The sequence below is a fragment of the Oryzias melastigma genome, linkage group LG23 (assembly GCF_002922805.2).
Source record: "Oryzias melastigma strain HK-1 linkage group LG23, ASM292280v2, whole genome shotgun sequence".
Lineage (NCBI taxonomy): Eukaryota > Metazoa > Chordata > Actinopteri > Beloniformes > Adrianichthyidae > Oryzias > Oryzias melastigma.
The window spans coordinates 18,722,645-18,745,628 of record NC_050534.1 but is presented as its reverse complement, the minus strand read 5'-3'; the positions used below and the strand labels follow the sequence as shown (position 1 = coordinate 18,745,628).

General features: G+C 39.2%; 1 protein-coding gene across 2 annotated transcripts in view; it reads right to left on the bottom strand.

The window, feature by feature from the left end:
* Positions 1 to 5,843: 5,843 nt before the first annotated feature.
* The window catches only part of igf1 (insulin-like growth factor 1), a 24,059-nt gene continuing 6,918 nt past the window's right edge, over positions 5,844 to 22,984 (bottom strand). Inside the window, exons 3-5 of one of the 2 annotated variants that reach the window (XM_024290235.2) lie at positions 11,656 to 11,906; positions 11,527 to 11,562; positions 5,844 to 9,990 (exon numbers count right to left, since the gene is read on the bottom strand). In XM_024290235.2, the coding sequence (XP_024146003.1) occupies positions 9,928 to 9,990; positions 11,527 to 11,562; positions 11,656 to 11,906 (350 nt within the window). In that variant the 3' untranslated portion in view covers positions 5,844 to 9,927. The remainder of the gene's footprint in view (positions 9,991 to 11,526; positions 11,563 to 11,655; positions 11,907 to 22,984) is intronic. The other variant, XM_024290243.2, reaches the window with a different exon arrangement.

Genomic DNA, 22,984 nt, shown 5'->3' with positions numbered 1-22,984 from the left:
AAATTCATGAAATATAACTAATATTTCATAAATAATTTGTTTTTTAGTGGTCCAAATGTAATATATGATCTTATATTTGGATAAAGTTCACTCTGAAAGGCTTAAGAAAGTCATGGTAGGGCCCTTTTAAAGCAAACCCAAAAATACAAAAAATGTTCCTTAATTGACCACTGGAGGCTGGTTTAAAAGAAATCAGCAACTACTATGGTAGAACGTTCAGAAAGACGTCCTGAGTACAGCCTGATTCTAAAACCTTTAGGATAGGAGTCACTAACCGGTAGAGGCTGAGGAGGGTCTAATTTAGTCCATTTAGTTTAATTTAGCAATCAGCTATAGTTTATATTTTATGATCGTCCTTCTGCTTCTGAACAATTACAATGAGACAATTGTTTTATGATATTGGGCTGTTTAAATCAAATTGAATTGAATACTAAGGAATATATTGCAAATAGATATTGCTGAGTAGACATGAATAAATGTTCAATACACTTGTTCAGTAGACATAGTGGACGCAAAAACATATTTTTGGCACAAATGGAACTCTATCCAGCACTGGAGAAAAATCCAACATTAGCCAAAACAGCTAACATGTACTTTTTTGATACAGAGATTATATGTCATTATTTCAATAAGTCCTAAAATGAGTCTAAAAACAAACAGTCCAAGAGTTACGGTAGTTCACAGAGTGTGTGTTATTTAGGTGTTGCTATAGAACAGGAGTGTCAAACTCAATCTCACAGGGGGCCAAAATCCCAAATACACCTTAGGTCGCGAGCCGAACAGGACAAACATTACTGAACACACTAAAATTACATTTTTGAAACTGTAACTTAACACAGTTATGAACTAGATATATAGCATTACCTGCAGTAATGCTAGTTTGAATGCTGTAAGCTAAATTTGGCAGCCGAAGATGCTAGTGCTGATAGCTGAACATGCTGAAATTCATAGCTGACAAGCTGAAGCTGATAGCGAAAAAAGCTGAAGCTGATAGCTAGCGAAAAAACTAGCTAAATGCCAAATTAGCCTAATACGCTTAAAAAAACTTAAGTTTGCCAAAACAGCTAGCATGCAGCTGAAAAACATAGTTAAATTTCAAAATATCATAAAAAACTGAAAAAAAATAATTTGAATAAGCAGCTAGCATGTAAATATTAGCTTAACTCCAAAACAGCCAAAGAAAATTTAAAAGAAAAGCCTAAATTAGCCAAAACAGGTAGCATGTTGCTGAAATATTAGCTAAACTCAAAAATAGCCTAAAAAATTGCATAATGCCAATTTTTAAAACTTTAAAGCCATAACGTTTTAACATAACTATGAATTACTTAAAAGGGAAGAATATTATTTCAAAATATATTAACTTAAACCTTAAATAACTTTCAATATTTTACTCTCCATAAAAATATATTTTTTCAAATTTATACAAGTTAGAAATAAGCACAAGATAACATCGAGTCATTAATAACAATAAAATAAAATGGTCTGGAGGGCCGGATCCGGCCCCCGGGCCTTGACTTTGACACATGTGCTATAGAGGGTTCTTTCACAGTCTGCGAAGTATAATTTTTATTTGATCGTGAAGCTCCACCTCCCTTCCAAGATACTATTTCTGCATTTAAACACTACTTTATCGCTTCCGGTTTGAACCGCTCCAGTCGATTAACCTTTCAGATGGTTTAATCGAAGAGTTCCCACATTTACTCACTGACCATCAGCTGCTGATAAAAGGCGAAAAAAAGTGTCGACATAGCTCTTGGACGGCTTCTCCGCCGCTCAAAGGGCTTACCCTGCTAACATCACAGGAGCCGAGGGTGGAGAACCGGGGCATGAATAACAACTACGGAGCTCAGCTAAAGTGATTGTACTTGGAGCGGTCAGACTTTATTTATGTAAGTATTTTTGTTGGACGGAGAAGACTTCTACTGAAGGGCTGAACTTGTCCTCCGGGGCACGGCCGTTCCAGCAGAAGCACAGGCGAGCATGTGAGCTCCTTCCACTGTTGTTCTAACCTCTTTCTCTCTCTTTGATAATGCTGCCGTGCCTTTAGCCACAGTTCTTCTTCTTTTATGAGCTCGACGTGGAAAATGAATGGACTGCAAACCCAAGCAAAATCCATCCGATTGAACGCTTCACCCAGGAACTAACCGAGGATTCAACTCCAGGCTGAGGTGAAGGTCTTTATCTGGTAATGCTCGGATTCTTTCCTTGGTCTGGATTTCAAGGAAATCATTACCATAATTTTCTGACAAAGAACACCAGCAGAAAAAGCCAAGAGTCAAATAATCTTATGACGACCAGATGTGATTCAGAGGTATCCATGACCATTATTGACAAAATATTTACGTTTTCACAACACAGATTGTCGGATCTTCAGCTGATTCCAGCAAAGTTTATTCCGCTACTGACAGAGACGTGGCGAGCGTTCAGGTGTTTGTGCTCAAGCGTGTTGCATCACCTGTCAGACGGCGGTGCGGCGCTTCAAGTCACACCGCCTACATCTGGGCTGTATGACATCACACGCAGCATCGCTTTACTTCCTCGTCCTGCATTAACATGCTGCCTTTCATCACGGACACTCATCTTCGGAGGGAAAACAAAAAAAAAGAGAGGGAAGGCAAACACCGTGGAAGCTTCGGTTTCAAGGAAATCCGCTTCAGAGTGGGGTCGTCGTGCTGCGTTCAGCAGAGATGCGGGTGCAAAAACGCTGCTGTATGGGAGTGTGTGTCACATTTTGGACAGGTTTGAACACACGATGGTTTCCTGGAACAATGCAGCTGATGAAAGTCTCTCCAAGGAAAATAAGGCTCTGACATCATGGGTTCTTAAAGCTCACAGCTGAGCCAACACTCTCCCGCTACAATCAAGCCTCAGTGAATTTCCACTGTCGTCTGTAACCGAGAAACAGAGAATCTGCAAATCCCGGGGCTTAGGCACAATTTGCTTTAATCTAGCTGCTAAGATTTTCGCGGTAGCACGGCGCACTTGTGCTTGTAAATTCGTCACAATCGACTCATCGCTCCCCAAAGCCGGATCGGCCAAAAAAATCCTGTGGTCTCTTCGGGATTAGAGACAACAAACGCTGAGCTGACGGCTGACAAAAGTTCAAACTCAGCAAAGTGAAAAACAATGTGAGCTGAAGGAGGCAAATCAACCACAATAGACGTGGAATCAGTGAGTGTCGCGGAACGCAGCGCAAGGTCATTCAAGAGACAATTGTGTGCTTAAGATGAGGAGTTGAAAAGTGTGTGTGTGGAGGGGGGGATTGGGTTTCCCGCCTCGGGACAAAATCCGTGTCCTCAGATGCACTGAGCGCGCACGGATCAATAGGAAGGGATCGTGTTCGTTCCAGAACCATCCTGGTTTTTGAGGTTATTCAAACATTTCCTGGTTGCACTGTCAAGACCCACAACACAACCCCAAATTAGCATAAGCTGAGAAGATAAACAGGTCCTCCACGACGTCCACGTTGTTTTTAGAGGACTCTACATCTGTGTGGGAGATGAAAACTCTAATTGTTGTGGCTCGGGCTTCTCTCCACACAATCTCTTCGATTTATTTGAACTCGAAATCTTGCAAGCTTGCACCCTGCAATTTGATCATTAGGGGGGAGATAATTGGGTCTGTAGAAGTCACAGGGAGGGATGAAATAACATCCAGGCTGGCCTCGATGACCCGGGCCTCGCCAACCTCCCTGCTGCTACACATTTGCTGTCTGCTCGCCATCGACCACAGACTATTCAATCAGGTTTGACCCGTGCCAAATATATACATCTGATTAAGAAGTGCTGAGAGTGGGCGAGCTGAAGCTCCACGCCTGTCAGGGAGAGCATCTTCCAAAAAGCTGAACCTGCTAAAGTAGAACCGGTCCCGGTTTGCTTTGGCAGAACTCACCTCTTCTAGAAAAAGTACAATTTTCTTTCACTGGATTTTGAAATTTTACACTGATAGAAATAAAGACTTTAAACTGATTCAATTTCTTTGCAGTAAGAAGTAGGTATGGCACATATTGCAGCAAAAAGTGACACTAAGGAATTTTATGTATTACATGTTTTCATAAAGTGGTGAAAATAGAGGACTCAAAAAAGAGATCATGCAACAACTTAAACATTTAAATGTGAAACTAATGGGAGAAGAAAAAATAACTGAAAATTGAAACTTAATTACACTAAGGACTAACAGAGGACAGCTGTTGATCAGTGACCAGGTGAGAATGACTAAAGAAAAGCACACACCTTTAAAACAGAACATGAACCCACTGACTGTCTACGAGAACTGGACTGAGTGAGTGTGATGTCATCCATTGCAAATGGTCTACTTCCAGCTCCATACGGTCAAGTCCGTTGCCTATTTTTTTTGCGATACACACTCCACAATGTTGGAATCAAACATTACCAGGAAGTGGTAAATTGGCGAGAGTGGAAAGCATTCATTGCAGGGGCTAACATTTCTTAGAGTGACTAACATTCTTTGGAGTGGCTAGCGTTTATTGGAGTGGCTAGCGTTTGTTGGTGTCGTTGGAGTTGCCGTCTTTTCTCTGTGAATCAGCTGATTATGTAAGCAATTACGGTATATCAAAGAGAAAAAAAAAGGTTGAAAGCTTAAAACGAGGGTTTTGGTCGAGGACTTTCGGCTAGTAATTTCTGCCGCCATGATGTTTTTTGTTCCAGCAGTGGGAATGGACTTCCGTCTATTGATTTTCGAGCGCCATATTTATATCTCGGTGGCCAGATTCTCGTGACAATTTCACCCAAATGACTAAATGAAAGACATTTGTCCTTCAGGTTTTTCTGGTAGAAAAAAGATGCCCCATACCATCACACTACCACCACTGTGTTTGAGTACTGCTTTGTTGTTTCTTATGAGATGATTTCTTAGTTTAGCTCCAGATCAAACATCTAAGAAGCTTTCCTTTTGACTCATTCATTAATATTATGTTTTTTAAAAACATTTGGGGATAGGGTGCACGGTGGTGTAGCGGTTAGCACGTGAAGCATTAAGGTTCAAATCCTGGTGCATCCTTTTTGTGTTGAGTCCAAAAACATCATCCACAGGTTAATTGATGATTCCGAATTAGGATTATTGGGTATGAGAACTGGATGGTTTTGGGAATAATCCAAATTTTTGAGTCAAATGTGTGAAGAACCCCGTCTCCTAGTTTCCTCAACAGTGTTTTTCCTCGAGTGGCTTTTTTTATGTATTAATGAATCATGAACATTTAGTATAACTGAGGTAATTGAAGCCTGAAGTTCAGTACAGGTTGTTCTTGCTTCTTTTATGGTCCTCTTTTATGACCGTTCCAGAAGACAACCCCAAGTTGTGTTCTAGGAAGTAACAAATTTTTAATGATCGGTCGATCACTCCTGGAAAGGTTTTCCATTGTTCCGAGTTTCCTCCATCCATGGATTACAGCTCCCATCACGGTTTCTCTGGAGTCCCAAAGCTTTAAAAAAAAAGAAAGAGTTCCTCTGACCGAAACACGTCAGAGAGTGAGTTTCTCATCTGTTCTTGAGTTTTAACTTCCAGCCTTACTTGGTTGGGACATCTGTGATTCTTTATCATTGGGTCCATCATGTTTAACCCTTTAATACTCGAGCTCCAGTGGTTATGTTCTTTGATTTACCTTAAATTTTCAACTGTAAATGCATAATTCCAGCAGATTCTGAAGGAGAAAAGCCACTTTTACATTGATCGCATTAACGATTGAAAATTATCGATTAGGGGTCGCTGGCGACGTCTCAGGTGTTAAAGGGTTAGAGATTATTAAATGAAATCAACCGACAGTAAAACTTATTCAAACTAAAACTTTATTTGCAAATAATTAAAGCAAAGAACTCACACAATTCTGCGATTTTGACAAGTGGTTTATTCAGCAGGAATGGTGAACAGTTTTGTCAGTATTGTTTGTTTTTCTACAGAAGGCAACCAAGCACCATAAATAAACGTTGCTGTAATCAAACAGTTTATTGGACAGTGAGCCTGAAGAGATTATACTTTATCAATGAACAATGGTTTTTACACAGCTAACAATGACACATTGGTTTGTTTCTGTGGCTTTCTAGGACATTTCGAATACACCAAAGATGCTGCAGAGACTTTTGAGCGATGATAATGATTCTTTAGTTTCAGTGTTCTTATCAAAAAGTCTTTGGTTTGTTCTAAAGGACTCAGGGGGAGGAAAACCTTTATTCAAGTTCCCGGTTCATTCTAGTCAGTAAGAAAAATCTTATTGGGAGGAAAGATATTTCAAATTCAATTTAAAAGCCTAAATATGGTGGAAAAACACACACACAACTACAGACACACTTATTTTTTTTTTTTTTACAAGCGAGGAGCACACCATTACTTATATACGCACAAGTATTTATTGAAATATTTCTATGCAGAATATTGATGAGAAGGAAGGTTGTAGCGAGAGCTTCTAGACTTCAGAAAAACAGTGGAAGACGTGACCGGTGTGGTTGAGTATTTAGTAAAGACACATGACTTGAAGTGTTGTCCTGCACCTGTCTTAGTTAAAAAGTAGGTTTCTCCATGTTATTTGGAACGTTGCAATAAAAAATGTGAAAAACTGGCAAAAGAAAAAACAAGTCAGCTCAATATATCCGAATAAGGTGCACAAAAGAAAAATACCACATTAGTTCTACTGGCCATGCGATTTTGATTTATATGTGATGTTATTTTGCAAGCTAGGAGATTATTACCTCTTAGAAAACATGTTCTGAGAGTAAAATAAAGTATATTAGAAAACTAACAAAGCACTTTGAACCTACAGATAGAAGCTAAGTCGCTTAAAACGACATTTAAAGAAGGAGAAAAAAAAAGACATAGGGGAAAGTTGTGTTTACTATATTATTGTTCTATAAATCTTAACACCGAAAAGCCTCTTTATTATCCTTCTAACGTTTGCCACATTTGTAAAAAAAAAAAAAATTGTCTGATTAGCAACAGACCTGAATAAGTAGCACCCTTGAGAAACTAGCCAAATCAGCTATTTCCTACAAATGTAGCACAAAATAAATGGAAAATAACAGACCCAATAGAATATTATTTGTTGTCAAGAAGTAATGCAAGAGTAGAAGATAATATATCAAGCTGAAGTGTGATGGGACTTATAGTTATTATGTGAATTGTTCCTTTAGCTGTGTAGCTAGCTTGCGCACGTTAGCAAAATGGCGGCCAAAAAAAAGAAGAAAAATGAGGAAACAAGGAGAAAAAACATTTTTGTGGTTTATATGTGTGGACAGTGGAATTTAATGAATTTTTACTTTTTATGCTAAAAAAGGTTAAAAAAAAAATAACAAAAGGACAAAAGTCAGTGGTGTTCTTCTATGTTTCCAAGCAAAGGCAGAGAATGTGCAGATTTTAAGATTTTTGTAGTTGTAATTTGAAGAGTAGATGTATTAGTGGTAATGCTAAACTTGCTAACAGCCGTGCTAACAGATAGCCTACTCACGTGACATGAAAACTGATAATCTGTCTTTTTGACCATTACCATTTTTATTTTATTTATTTTTTATTTTTTTAGGTTTTTAGATGACTGGAACGTTTAAAGAGAAGAGAAAAGTTAAACGAGTGTGCCGTGAAAATCCTAATAGTCAAAGCTGAAGAGTTGTTGTAGCCGCGCTCACCAAAACACCACACACTTCTTTTAAGTGAAAACGAATAAAGTGTGTATTTTTTGTTTTGGAAAATAGGTCAATATCATTTAATTCTTAATAATAGATGCATTAAATAAGCCTGTGGTCCAACATAACAAAATGAGCTGTAAAATCCATTTTAGATAACATGGTTGAACACTTTCTACATCTTTTTAGATTATTGCGTTGTCAGACTTTGTGAATGTTTACTAGTAAAATGAACATTTTTAAATGCTGTTGGATTAAACTCAAACAGAAATCCCTCTGACTGGCTAGAGGAAAAAATATTTTTAGAAGCTGAAAACCTAAATACATAGCGCTAAAATTGTGCCATAAAATTAAAGGTAGTGAAAATATAATTTAAACTGTAAATGTGACAATTTCCTGTGTTGGATGTTATTTTTAATTTACTGTACGTTAAATGCTTTTACTGAACACACAATTATTTTGTGATCTATTTACATTTGCCTTGGGTTTGTTGCATAAGAGCTGATAAAGAATCTGTTCAAAATGTAATGATTGTCTTGTAAATTCCTTTTATTCACTTTAGTGGTAGGATGGTTGCATAATCTATATCTAGAATCAATAATTTAGTGTTTTGGCTTCCTGGGAGGCACACACACGAGCGCACACACTTATCTGCAACCGTGTGTAGAACGTTGGAAGAACCAGAATTCCCAGAACTTTTTGTGAAATATTTTGGCATCAGGGACCCATTTTAGAGTGAAAGAAATTGTTAAACGTTTTTTTTTTTTTTTTTTTTGGGAGTATACCTTGAATATTTCTATTTTTCATATTTTTACACAGATATGTTCACTTGTTTACACTACAACCTTATCAAAACAGCTTAAAAAAACACTTCTAAATGGTGGCCACAAGGCTGTGCAAAAGGGAAGAGCTACGACGTAAGCCCTGCCATCTGTTTAACTTAGCCATCTTTTGCAAGTACCAAACTATAAAATAGCACCATTATACAGTGGATAGGATTCTTAATACAGTTATACTATATGAAACCATCATGTACAACGATTGATAGGAATGCATAGGTTAACATAATTGTAGTATTGTTTGATTATACACACATAGATGAGCCAGAGATGAGTTATCTTGGACCCTTCAAAATGAACTATCAATCCTCATACAGGGACTTCTTGGTATTCATTTGATTTGCACATCTCTGTGTGAGAGATTTTTATGTACATTTCTGTGTATGTGTGATCAGGGGAAGGGCTTGTTGTTTTGGCTGAAAATGTTTACCAAACTGTTCCACCTGCTGAACTTTGCAACAGATCTTGTGTTGCCTCAGTGCGCTATTGCTATCAATTTAGGGTTACGAAATTCCAGCGAGGGCTGGTGTTGCACAGTTCTCGTGTGTCACAGCGGCCCTGGTAATTGCTTTTAAGTGAATGTATGTAGACGAAGTTATTGTGGCTTGCACAGAACGTTGAGAAGAGCCATCCACTGGAACTGAAGCGCTGGCGGCTGATATTTGTCCGATTTGGCATAAGTGGTGACATGTCAAAAGGATGCATGATAAATATTTTGTTCCATTATCTCTATTTGAATAACTCATTTATTCATGCCAAATGGACTTTGAATCCACTGACCTCTTTTTGACGGGAAAGGAAACGTTATGCAATGATGGAACAGCAAATAAAAAGACAAATTAAAGTTTTAAATTGGTTGTTTTTTGATTTTATGTTCAGTTGGATTTTGATGGTTTTACTTCATGGGAATTTGGACTCAAGGTGACAAATCAAGACCTTAAAATGAACATTTTAATATCCACAGTAATGCATGGTGCAGAAAAACAAGCTCTGAAGGTAAAATGCCATCTTTGTACGAGGGGGAATAAATGCTTTTTTTATGCCGACTTACAATCCAGCTTTAAAAAAGGAGTGAAGGGATCCACCTCCACAAAGTCCAAGGTACACGATGGACCACACACTCCCAACCACAGCCTGCTGCCTTCTGATTGGCTGGCTTCCTGGAGATCCATGGAGCTCACACACAGGTGTCACAAGCTCTTGTTCAGCAGCTAATCTAGTCTGTTACTTTGACAAATACTTCCTCCCGATATGGAATGGTGCAGTGTATAAAATAATCACAAGATCCCTCCTCATTAAACCCTGAAAGCATCACTAGGCTCTAAATTACTTTTGAAGAGCTTTTCAGGCCATGGTTGGCATCCTCCCTGTTTTGTTTTACAGTGAACCATTCCACAGGGGCACCAGGTAAGGCCACTCCCTCATCTCCCCCACAAGTCGCTGGGCGTTTGTCCATTCCGTCTCTACATTCGGTAACTTCTGCCGCCGTTGTTGCCTCGACTGGAGTTTTTCTGATGCACGTCCTGCTGAGGAGAAGAAAGACATTCGTGAATCCTCTATGCCATCGACTCGTATAAGTACCATTGAGTTTTGGGTTGTTCGGGTTGTGGAGGATTGTGTCTTAGTTCTCTTGAGGCTTGTGCCTCAAAAGATGTTCTTGAAAAAGGAATATACGATTGTCGCGTGTGTGGAAAGTATATCGTAAAATATTTGTAAGACTATGACATATGGGTGTTGCTGTTGTATGATGTCCTTACGCCACACTCTAGTCCAGGATTAGGGATAACTCCAGGCCTCAAGGGTCGCAGTGTCTGCATCATTTCCAGATATCCAAGCCCTACTTAGGACTGATTACCTGGTTCAGGTGTGTCCAAAATCAAGACACGACCCAAGTGTTTTTGGTTTCCTCCATCAACTCAATGCCAATTTCTGTCTGAATAATATCCCTATCTGAAACTGATTGTTCCTGGGCAAATTCCTATCAGGACCCCAATAAGAAACGTTTATCTTGAAGGTAAAGGTGGCCATACACCAAACCAATTCAAATACAGGTTGTTCACTTTTCGACAGAGGGGTCGTTACAGCTTTCATTGACCAGCTCAGTGACCCATGTGGTAGAGTGTCCGCCCTGAGACTGGAAGGAGTCATACCAAAAAATTAAAATGGGACCCAGTGCCTTGACACTTAGCATTAAGTGGTTGGATTGGGGGGTTAAACCACCAAATGGTTCCCGAGTGCGGCTGTGTCTGCAGGTCACCACTCCCCAAGGGGATTGGTCAAATGTGGAGAACAAATTTCACACACCTAAGTGTGTGACAACTAATGGGACTTTAACATTGACGCACACATTCGGTTTGAGAGTTTTGCACCATATATCCTTCCTGACAACCCTGTATTTGATCCGGGCTGGGGCCGTGGACAGGAAGATCCAGACTTAGACCCCCTACTGGCCACATGTGGGTCTTACCTAAGGATTCACACTGGAATAAGATCCTCCCACACCCCAGTCCTGTACCCAGCCAACTGATCCATCCAACAGCAATCCAATTCAAATGGTAATATTTGACTTTGTCCTTTTGAAGAAATGTAATATTTTTCATGGTGTTCTTCAAATACTAAAAAATGTATTTGTTGGTATTTTTGTTTTTAAGTCTATTCAAACATTTTGTTAATTAGCCAAAACGGTCGTCCTCTAAAAAACTGTCTTCTGTTTTAAATCTGTCAATAATCTGAGTTCTAAAGACACATTATTCAGGAGAAGAATAGAGATTGTTCCTTAAGCGGCATGAATATCCCTAAAACCACTCAGCTTCTTCTGTTACTGCGGGTTTCTGTTTTGAGAAAAGGACAAAATGTCCAATCTTTTTTTGGAATCCTGTTACGCAGAGACTATTTTTAGACAGTGAAGTCATTTTATCTGCTCAGGACTTTTGGCTTTTTCTTAAATTTGACACCAATTTCTATACAATAACCTCAATAAGAACAAAAGTGTGTAGAATTAGGCATTTATTAGTAATAATAAGACATATTTTTCAGTAAGATAACAGAAGATGAACGTGTACCTTGAAGGATGAATGACTATGCCCGGGTAAAGGTCTCTGTGGAGGAAAGATTGAAAACATAGTGATCTTTTGTGCTGGAAATCAATTAAACCAGATATAAATCTATGAGAAGTTTGTGTTAGTGCTCACCTTCTTGTTTTTTGTCTTGTCTGAATGCTGTGAGGTCCTCCGCTCCGTGGCCTTGTCCGCTCTCTGTCCCGGAGTACTAACCTTTCTGGGCATGTCTGTGTGGCGCTGAGCGCGGACAGAGCGAGCTGCCTTGCTCGTCTTCGCCGGCGCACAGTACATCTCCAGGCGCCGGAGCTCACAGCTTTGGAAGCAGCACTCGTCCACAATGCCGCGTGACCGCCGCGCATTGGGACCGTAGCCCGTTGGTTTACCTGCCGGGAAAGGACGGTGGAAACAGTTCACAAGTGGAAAACAGACTAACACCTCTGCAGCGCCACAAAAAGTAAATACACATCGACCACTTTAGGCACACCTGTCCAACTGCTCGTTCTAATCAACCAATCACATGGCAGCACTCAGTGTAGACATGGTCAAGACGATCTGGTGCAGAATGCTGCATGCTGCAACTAGCTCTCTAAAGTTACGAGGGTGTTGCTGATAAAGTTTCATTATTTTATTTTGTAATATTTATATGCCACACCTTTAAAAGTCAGATGTAGTTGAAGTAGTTAGCTTCCAATTTTAATGGTAGTGTTAAGGGAAAATCTATACCACAAACTCTTGCTGAGGTTTTTACATAGAAGGAAAACTAAATCAAAGTTCTTCAATAGTGAAAAGAAAAATATAGACAGAAAATTTCACAGGCCTCTGTTAAGAAACTTCAGCACGTAAAATACTCCTTTATGTTAAATCAAACATAACATTTATCAATATTTATTAATTATTTAACTCAATTAATCCGTTTGCCCTGACACCTGAATTAGTCATGTTCAGACTGACAGAAACCCAAACATTTAAATGATAAATAAAAGCACATAAGGAACACAGAAACAAGCCAGGAGAGTTCCTTAAATGCAGTTTGGCTAATTAGCAAATTGCAGGCAGCTGTGACAGATCCACAGGTGAGAGGGCGGAGTCACAGCCATCTTAACCCGGAAACTTAAGAGAGGGCAAAAGTAGATCTAAAGATATCAGAACTGAATTCAGTAGTCTCAGGCCTGCAGTCTTCTCTCAGAACCTTAACTGAGATGTCGGTCTATGAAAAAAAGTCATGTGCTTTGACTTTCACAATTCATTATGTTTATTTTATTCAATATTCTTCCTCTGTTTACACTAGTTTTCATTTAGGAGCATAAACAGGAACTTTTAAGGGAAAAGTTAAAGGAATCTAAGTCTCCTGACTCAGAGCTACTGGTGGCTCTCATTTATTATGAAACTCACAACATTTCTGGAGGAATCTTTGTGACATTGCAGTTTTATTCACGTATATATTCATTTATTTTCCCCTCATATTTTACATTTCTCTGGAATTTGTTTTGTGTGTTTTTGTCATTCATTTTAAATGGTACACAATGCAAAGAGAGCTCGTCTTTTTGAAAAACAACAACAACAAAAAAAATGTGATTTTGATCAGAGTAAAAGGAGATTGACTGTGTTCTGAGTGTATGAGAACAGGGCCGAGTAGAAATCAAAGAAAACGGTTTACTTCCAACTCCAATCAAATTATGTCAATTTAGTCGCCTTTTGTTTTACAATACGGACGCCGCCATGTTGGACCCAGTCGTCTTCAGTAAGCAGTGATATGATGAATCGATCTGACCAATCAGGAAGGAGCTTGTTGGAAGGCCACACCCCTTCCACTTAAAAACGGGCTAAATGAAATCTATCAAAGGTTTCAGATATTGAGCGTGGGGCCAGTAGGCACCGCCTACTTTTATTAAGGCACCTGATAGGTCAGTTTATAACTTGAATAAAAATATTCTTATCAAGAACATGTTAAAAAGCACTTTGGTTTTTGGTTATTTCACTATAGAAGTCAAGGGAATTCCGGCTTCTTGGAGCCAACTTCCTGTTTGGAACCCCAGGGAGGAGGGATCACTGAGTCCAGTTCTCATTTACAGTCAATGCGTTAGACTGAATATTACACTTCAGAACATTTATATAAATCATTTCTTTTTTTTGCTTTTTTTTCAAATTCATTTTCGTTTTATTCATTTAAGTAGCTTGGACTAAAGCAAAAATATTCCCTACTTCTATGATAAATGTGATTAGGATTAAGTATTTGTGAAACAGACATATTTATGAGCTCTCTGCAAAGATGTAAAAACTAAGTCTGGACCCAATTTAGCTTCCAAAGGATGAACGTCAAGTCAATTTTTTATGATATTTGGAATAAAGTCTAAATTATGAGCAGATCCTGTTTGTGGTTGATTTCTCACCAACAAACGTCTTCATGTTTTATAAATGTTTGAGGCTGTAAATCCAGCCCAGTCTCTGTAAACTGTGTATGAACCGTTCAGGTACAGCAAACAGTCGATTCCGTCTCTATAAATCTGATTTTTTTCCTTTCTTTCCGGTGCTTTATGTTTCATTGCAGAATGAATCAAATGCATTGTGGCGGGGGGCCAGGCGTCACGCTTTTAGTGAAGCTACGATAATGGCCGGGTCACAAGTCGGGTTCTCCTGATATATGAACACCCCTAATGGCATTGATTTTTTTTCCATGTAAAATTTACAGTATATCGCGTTGCAGGCCGCAGACCCATTTTGGCAGTTGTTTTCCTGTAAAAAAAAAAAAAGTTTAAAAAAAGAAGGAAGGCGATCCCGTTCCTGTTCAGACTCTTTGCTTTGGCGAGTCGTACTCGTCCACCTGCAAACAGAGGTCGACCTCCCCTTCAATTTGCCCTCTTGTTTATTTACGGTTACAGAAGCCCCCCCACCCCCACCCTCCGGGAAGCTGTACAGACATTGAACGAGTGACCCCTCCCCTGAAATCCCATAGACTTCAATAGAGAAATAGTCAGCTATCTCAGTCATTTTATTTGTCTGAAGTCTTGCTCCAGATACTTTTTTAAAGTATTTTATTGATTATCAGTTTTTTTCATGATATCCTTGTTGTAGTGCAAGTTATTCAAGGTATAAATTGGCCAATCAAATGCCTCTAGAAAAGTAGTTGAGCATTTTGACAGACCTTCCAACAAGCTCAATTACTCCTGATTGAAGATAGTGGTTGCCATAGAAACGTAGACATTGACTCAGACCGACACGGACCAATCACGGCTTACTTGAGGATGTCTGGTTCCATCATTTTGACGGACATATCAGGGAAAAATGAAGACTAAATTATTTGATGGAAACCGTAAGCAAGGCATTTTCTCGCTCTGTCCAGTTGTTTATACAGTATATGGTTCAGACTGACCCACTAAACAGAAACTTCCATTTCTGAGGCCGTGACTTGGACTGATCTTTGACCGCACCAGGTCCCAAAGACCTCCACCAATGCTTAAAGTCCCACTTCAACTGTCTTTTGATCTAATTTCAAAGAGTTCCTAGTGGTCTTTAACCATTTTTAGGGAAAATAAAAAATCCTGCGTTGCTTTCTAAAGCCAAATCCAAATTGCTGCCCTACCACTCTAACCCCTCCCTATTGGTCCAATTGTTAGCAGCATTTAAAGCTGTAGTGGTGTCCGAAAGCGTTAGGCCTCGTTTCCACTGAGCGGTACAGTACAGTCCGATTCGATCTGGTAAAATGGACCCATTAAACAGTTTCGACTTCTTGGGAGCTTCCATCCATTGCAGGTTCAAACAAAAATAGAACGAGACGGTTGGGGCGGAGCTGCTGAAAGTGATGACGACATTAGAAAGCGCCAGTATAGCGCTATGCTAGCATTTCCATTTTCCTCTTTACTGCGGTATTCTTCTTAGCCACGTTAAACAATATTAAATTCCTAGTAGTAGCGGACTGCTCAGTGGAAACGAGGCTTCAGAGACCCTACGGCTCCCCCCTTCAATGACATCATCAATAGTTGCCAGTCATCTATGCTAGCGCAGACCTGCTTGGAAAATACACAACTTTAAAAGTAATTCTAAAAAAAGTGACAAAAAGTCATTTCTTATATTTAAATGTAAACTTCTGGGCTTCAGAGCACACCAACATGAAGAAATCTGTTTCTCACAGATACACAGTCATAAATCCCTATAGCTACCCCTAAAAAAACTATTTTGGACAGCCCTACCTTCCAAATCCCCTCACAGTTGGAGGGGTGGGGGAAGAATTCAGCCTTAGAACTGAACATTTGTAAGTGAGGACTTTTAGCATTACTTTTTAAAATGATGAAACCAATGTTTTATATTTTCTGAGCACTAATGTAAATGAATGGCCACTATTGATGACATCATCAAGTAGTCCATTTTGAAGACAGTATTTTACCATAACTCTCCATTTGGAGGGTTAATGTAGGGATAGGGAAGCAATGCGGATTCACACTAAGACACAGTCCAATAGAAATTCACCTTTGAGAAGTGGGCGGGGCCACCGCTTCCCGTTGCTGAGAGTTCGGAGCAGGGAGCTTGAGGCGTATTTTCTACAAAAATATGATCTTTTTCATCAAGTTGAACAAAGAAATACCACAAGAACATGTTAAAAACACGGTTTTCCTCGTAGTGAGTTTTAACTTCTTCCGCCCCTCCCCCACCTTCTTTGGTGGCTTTTAAGAAACCCCGTTCTCTGCTTTTACAATTCCCCCGCTCACCTTGAACAATGCAACCCTGATGGGCTTTTCCCTGTTACCAAACGCAAGAATAATTCAACGTGGCATTTACAAGGAGGAAATGCCTCTCCCTCCTCACTGTTAATACTTCTTGGCTCATAAGTCTGTCAGTGCTGACAAAAGGCATTAACTTCGCTCTCCGTTGGCCCGATTCGGACAACGTCGTTTTGGACAGAAACATCAGCAAAAGAGTATTTAAATAAAATTTTATTTTTAACATGTTCTTTTGTCATTTCTTTAAAGATGGAGGAAAGAAAATTAGCACAAAATTTGATATTTGTTCGTTCAAACCCGTTTGAAAAAAGATAGAAAAAATGATTTCCCATTCTAATGAACTTTACGTGAGAGGGAAAGAGTGTAAACAGAGAACTCTCACTTATGGGTGACGAGAAAGGGGGGCGGGGTTGCTCATAACTCAGAGGGTAATACTAATGAACTCCTGTTGTTCTGCAGAAACTATGTCAGTAAAAAGTAAAAAGTACAAAGTTTGATCTTTTATGAGTTCAAAGTACGTATTATCTTATGCTGCACAACATTGGTTATTGACCGCCCTGAGATGATTATCCTTTTTGGCACAGATTATCTTTTATTTTGAAGATAAGTTAAAAAAGAACACACATTTTGAGAGATGCTGGGTTCTTTTTATATATTTGCTTTTGTTTGTACCAAAAATAGACACAATTCATATTTATTATTTAAAAAAAAGAAACTTCCTGAATGCAAATCCAAACTTCTTAAAGGCTAAAGTAAGACCATGCGGCTCCTTCTAGGTTTTGATTAGTAGAAAATGAGCCTAAATAGATCTTTTACTGTTAAAGGTTGTTGACCCATGTTCTAAAATATATCTATTTTTTTAATAATCTTTAGTAGAGACCAGTGGGAACAATCTGAAGATCAAAAGAAGATCACAGTGGGTCTTTAACAGAGGTGTGAATGAGAGGGTGAGGAGACAGGGAGGGCCTCTGGGAGGCTTTCACATTCTAAAAATACTCTGCACGCTTGCATTATTTAGAGAGAAGAAGAAGAAACTGGATTTGAAACCCAGATTTCAAAACATTTTCTGAACAAAACAGCAAATATCTGTTTTCCAATTCATGTATTCAAAGCTTTTATATAGTTGCTGTTCTGTATTTAATGAGATCTGATGTCAGGACATTTGGAAATAAAGAGATATGACTTCCAGCTCTCGCTCGTAATTATATAATGGCTCCTGAAAGTGGGGCTGCGCCTCAACGCTCGGCCTGTTTCTCTCCCAATAAATAGATTCACATCCGCTCTTATTCTGAAAATAGTTTGCCACCCTGCTGCACAAACAGCTGGAGCCAAGAGGGAACTCTGCTTACAACATGAAGGATAATCGGGTGGGGTGGGGGGGCATATTATAATAATCAGTACTAAAAGCTCTGGGTTTAAAGGCTTCAATGCCACGGATAACTGCTGTAATCCCTCCTAAACAAAGAGCTGTTTCCGCCACTGTTGTTAAACAAACCGGAACGACGGCATCGGAGATGCGTCGCAGTGCCAACCGCCTCAACTAATGGATTTTTAAAAACTAAATGGATTTTAATGGAGTCACCAGTTTGAACCTGAGTGTGTCACAAACAGAGAAATCCCTGAAAATGATGACGACCAAAACGACCTAAAAATTAAAGGCCTACTTCAGGTATGGTGGGGGTGTGGTCACATGACCCACTGGTTTACCCCTTCTAGACCGTTAGAAATCTCTTTGCCCAAATATAATATAACATTTTGGCAAAAAAAACTATAGTTTTAGGTCAAATCGTGAATTGACTTGACTACAAAATCAGACAAAGGTTTTCCTGTTGGTGACGTGTTGCAGACACGATTTGTAAAGAAATGTGTCAAAAAAAAGTTAAAAAAAAGAAACAGCAACATCTGTCATTCGACTTTGTAGCAAAGATTTTCAAGTTTGGTTTCAAAAAGTTACTTTAAATCTTTCAATTGCACTTCTTGTTCTTTTTCTGTAAAACAGAATAGATTAGAAGAACTGGAGAAAAAAAAATCTAAATCTGTGCTAAATTTCCCCTTCAATCAAGTTTTTTTTACAGAATAAACTCCTTTTTGTGGATTTTCTCAATGACTGATACAATGTCATTACCCCCTCCCTGTAAAAAAAATTAAACTTGAGCTATTTTTTTATATTTTTGCTCAAAATGTAGACAAAATCTAAAAAATAAAATACCAAAAATCCAATGTATGATTATAAAAATTTAGTTTTTTTTTTCATTGTTGACTTTTTTTTTATTTTAAATGAAAACAAACGGCTAAAAAAATTATCATTACTTTTACAGTGAGTGAAATCTCACTTGTCAATTGTTTAAATAAAGTTTTTCATTTCAAATACGATACATTTACACTGAAAAAAGGGACATTATTAGTTTTCTTTAAATTAAAAATTTGAGTTGATGGTTTATTCAACTTAAAAAATTAATTTGGCACAAAGTAATATTTTTAAATGTAACAAATTGAAGAACTTTTGTGAATTGATCCAACATTTCACTTTTTACAGTGTAAGTTTATGTTATTATGTGGATTGAAACCTGAGCGTTTCTCTATGAAATTGGGAAAATATCTATTTTTTATGGACATCAGCTGAAAGGGTTCTGCTGAACATTTCTCACATTCAGCTTGAGTGATATGAACTTTCCTGGTGTCAGCGTGTGGCTTCATGTCAGTCAAGCATCTTTGGTTTGGGATTTCGCAGTGGTACAGAGAGTACTGAGTTTTACAGCTCAGCCACAGTCTATAAAAACCAGTGGATTTTTGGAGGCGACGCGTTCCTCTTTTTCCAAAAGTCGGAGTGCTTTACAGCCGGCCGGGGAATATGAAAGCCGTTCAAAGTGCTGGAAACTTCCTCTTTATCACTGGTACCACAAAGATTTAATGGCGTGTATGAAGTGCTTGTGTGATGTAGGGGCGTCTGTCATTGGCATTGCACACATACGTCGTTAAGAGCATCTCTTTGTCACACTTAAATGGTTGCAACTGTAAATAAAAATGCAGTTTTAATTGATAGGTTTTTTTTGACTGGGATGCTTGGACATGATAAAAGTAACTGACCCCTAATCACATTGACTGGTTGAGCTATTTGTAACATTAACAGAATGGGTCATAAATATGAGTAAAACTTTTGTGGAAAATATTTCCTCCTCTCCATTTTACAAAACTGTTCAAATTTTGACCCTTATGAAGTACAATTTAGGAACCCGCAAAAATATTTAATGTGAAAATGTTTATGTTGAAGCTTCTGATTCACGCAAAAATTTTCAAGTCAACATCGACTGTCAAACACCAAAGCAAAGTACAGATTATTTAAAGTTATTGACAAATAAACTATCTTTCCATCCATTTATCCATCTTCTTCCACCGGGAGCAGCAGTCTAAGCAAATACTGTATGCCCAGACTTCCCTGTCCCCGGTTACTTCCTCCAGCTCCTCTGGGGGGACCCCCAAGATGTTCCCTGGTTGACCTATAGTCTCTACAGTGTGTCCTGGGTCTTCTCCCAGGGCCTCCACCCATTCGAACACTTTCCCAGGGAGGTGTCCAGACCAGATACTTGAGCCACCTCAACTGACTCCTCTGGATGTTGAGGAGAAGCGGCTCTACTCCGACTTCTATCTGGGTGACCGAACTTCTCCCCCTATCTCTAAGGGAGCGTCCAGGAAGCTCATTTTAGGCACTTGTAGTCGGGACCTTGCTTTTTGGGTCACGACCCAGAGTTCAGAACAAAGAGAGCTTTGCTTTCTGGCTCACCACAACGGACCAATACAGCGACCGCACAATGGCGGACATCACTCCAATCTGTCTGTCAATGTCACACTCTGATCTTCCCTCACTCGTGAAGATATTTGAACTCTCCACCTATCCAGAGAGGACAAACTACCTTTCTCCAGTCAAGAACCATGGCCTTAGACTTAGTGATGCTGACCCTTATCCCAACCACAAACCGCTCCAATCCATGCTGGAGGTCCTGACTTGATAAAGAAACAGAACAACATCATCTGCAAAGAGCCGGGACAAAATCACATGGTCCCCAAACCAGATCCCCTTTGGTTGAGCAGATTGAACAGATCAAAGACTAAAGGTGTAGGGTGGCTGTGTGGATTATTGTTAGATGTTTCAAGAGTTAAATAATTGGTTGCTTCAATAATGATCTCCTAAGTACCAACCACTGATTGATCTGAGAACTGGACTGAGTGACAAAAGAAGTCAATTCACTTGCCATTTTTTCCATTTATGAATGCCGCCATGTTGGAACTAGACATAGTCAGAAAGCAGTGATTGGTCCAGGTCTGTCTGAGTCAATGTTTTAATGGCAACCACTCTAGCCAATCAGGAGTGAGCTTGTAGGAAGTCCACAGCCCTAACACTCGAAATTTGTCAAACGTTGGGCGTGGGGACCAACCTTCTTTTATTGAGGCATCCAAATGGTCGGTTTAAACTTAAATAACTATATAATAATAACAATAATATTGTGAAACTAAATGAAGAATATGTTAAAAAAAGAGATATCGGAGCAAGAACAATTACTGTGACTAATAGAATAACTGTTTATTATTCAATAGAAATCTTTGGGACAATGGAGCCAGCAGGTACTTCTTGTTTGGAGTCACTTAGTTCAGTTCTCATTTACAGTACAAATTTTTTATGGAAATGACTAAACTTGCCTGTCTTACTGCTGGTTTGAGGATTGAATTGGACTTCTGGTTTCATTTTTTCATGATATTTTGATTAAGAAGGAAGATAAAAGCCCCAACTGGTATCACCTTAAGTGGTGATGATCTCCGTTCTGCTTTTGTATCCTTGTTCCGCTTCCTGCGGCGCCTGTATTACATGACTGGATTAAACTGAGGAGGAGTTTCAAAAGGTAAAGATCTGCTTTGCTCCCAAGTGTCCTCAAATCCATCCAGTCTCAGCTTTACCTAGTGTGCAGGTCCTGAACGGAAAAGACGCCCACCTGTCCTTTTCTATGAGACGCCTCTTTGTTCTGCTGAGCTCTTATTCACAGAAGGGTCAAAGATTTCCCCTCTCGCTCTGAACGGAGGAAAACGACACCATTTTCTGGTGGTGATGGGGACCCGGGAGGTCTTTCTTCAGATCCTTTCGCTTGGACGTTCAAGCTCAGTGTTCAAGTTGGAAGGGAGGGGAGGGGTGCCCTGATCATCCCGTAATCCACACAAATCCCCTGCTGCTGAGAGACGAGCCGGCTCCGCGTGGGTGTTTGAGGCCGAGCGTGTGCGCGTGCACGTCTGTGACGTGCTGTTTACACATCCTACTTCTCTGCAGCTCAAGAAGCTCAGAGTAAGAAGTGATACGCTGAAAAGAAGGCCTCATTCTCCTCTGTCATCAGATCATCTGCCACCACTTAGATCAAAAGATCCACCAAAAAACCTTATATAAGGCTGCTCTTTCTATTTCATTACAATAAGCAAAAGTAGCTTAATATATTATCAATGACAAGATCTGCTGCTACATTTAGAATGTTGAGGGGTATGGCCCCAAGGCGCTACCCGCCCCCGCCCTCGCCACCCACTTCTGACCCGCCCTCACTGGGTGAGCTGGTGCCACACTCCCATCACCCTCCCTCCTCTTCCTCTGCCACCCTGGTTAGAACTGCACATGATAAATTCACTTAAAAAAGTTTTTTCAAAATGGCGGCTTTCCTGGTGTTTTATCTCCATAGCAACCACTTTATTTTTTAGTTAGCTGGAGGTGACGAACAGTTTGATGCTATTTTTAGAAAAATTGAGGAAAGTCATTTTTTGTATTTCCTTAGCAACGGAGGTTTTTTGTTAGCCGTGCCTGCATTCCTTTTATGTACATAATGTATGTCATATCGTTCCATTCAGTTTAAGCCAATGATTCATGTATTTAACTCTCACAAAATTATGGGAAAAAAAATATGCAAATTTACTAGAAGGAGTTCAAAAAAGTGTAGCAGGGGATTTTTTGCAGGTGATTCAAGATGGCGGCATCTTTCTAAGGTCAGAGGTCAACAATATATCGGTTGAGGTTGTAGATTTCACAGAGTGGTGCGTAAGATAAATTCACTGAAAAAAAGTTTTTTCTAAATGGTGGCTTCTCTGTTGGTTTATCTCCATAGCAACTGTTTTATTTTTTGGTCGGCTGTAGGTGACAAACAGATCTAAGTCATTTTCAGAAGAATCGACAAAAGTAAAATTTTTGATTTCCTTGGCAACAGACGTTTTTGTTAGCCACGCTTACATTCCTCATATACACATAGCGTGTCATATCAATCCGTTTAGCTTGAGCCAACAATTCATGCATTCAATTTCCACAGCATTTTGGTAATAAATATGCAAACAAAGGAAATGCAGCTTTTGCGAGCTTGCCATGCAAACGCCGTTCAAAATCTACAACTTCTGATTCCATCATTTTTTTCCCAATGAAGCCCGAGACGCTAAGAAAAAATCAAAATCCCTAGGAGTTTAATTTTGTGGCAGGTGATTTTAAAAAAAAACTTCAAGATGGCAGCCTCTTTCTGAAGTCAAGGGTCAATAAAATATCAATTGAGGTGTTAGATTAAACAGTGCTGCGTTAGATAAATTCACTTAAAGAAAGTGTTTTTCAAAATGGTGGCTTATCTAATGGTTAATCTCCATAGCAACCATTTTATTTTTTGATCAACTGTGGAGGACGAGTAGATCTACGCCTTTTTTAGAAGAATTAATACAAGTACGTTTTTTGATTTCCTTAG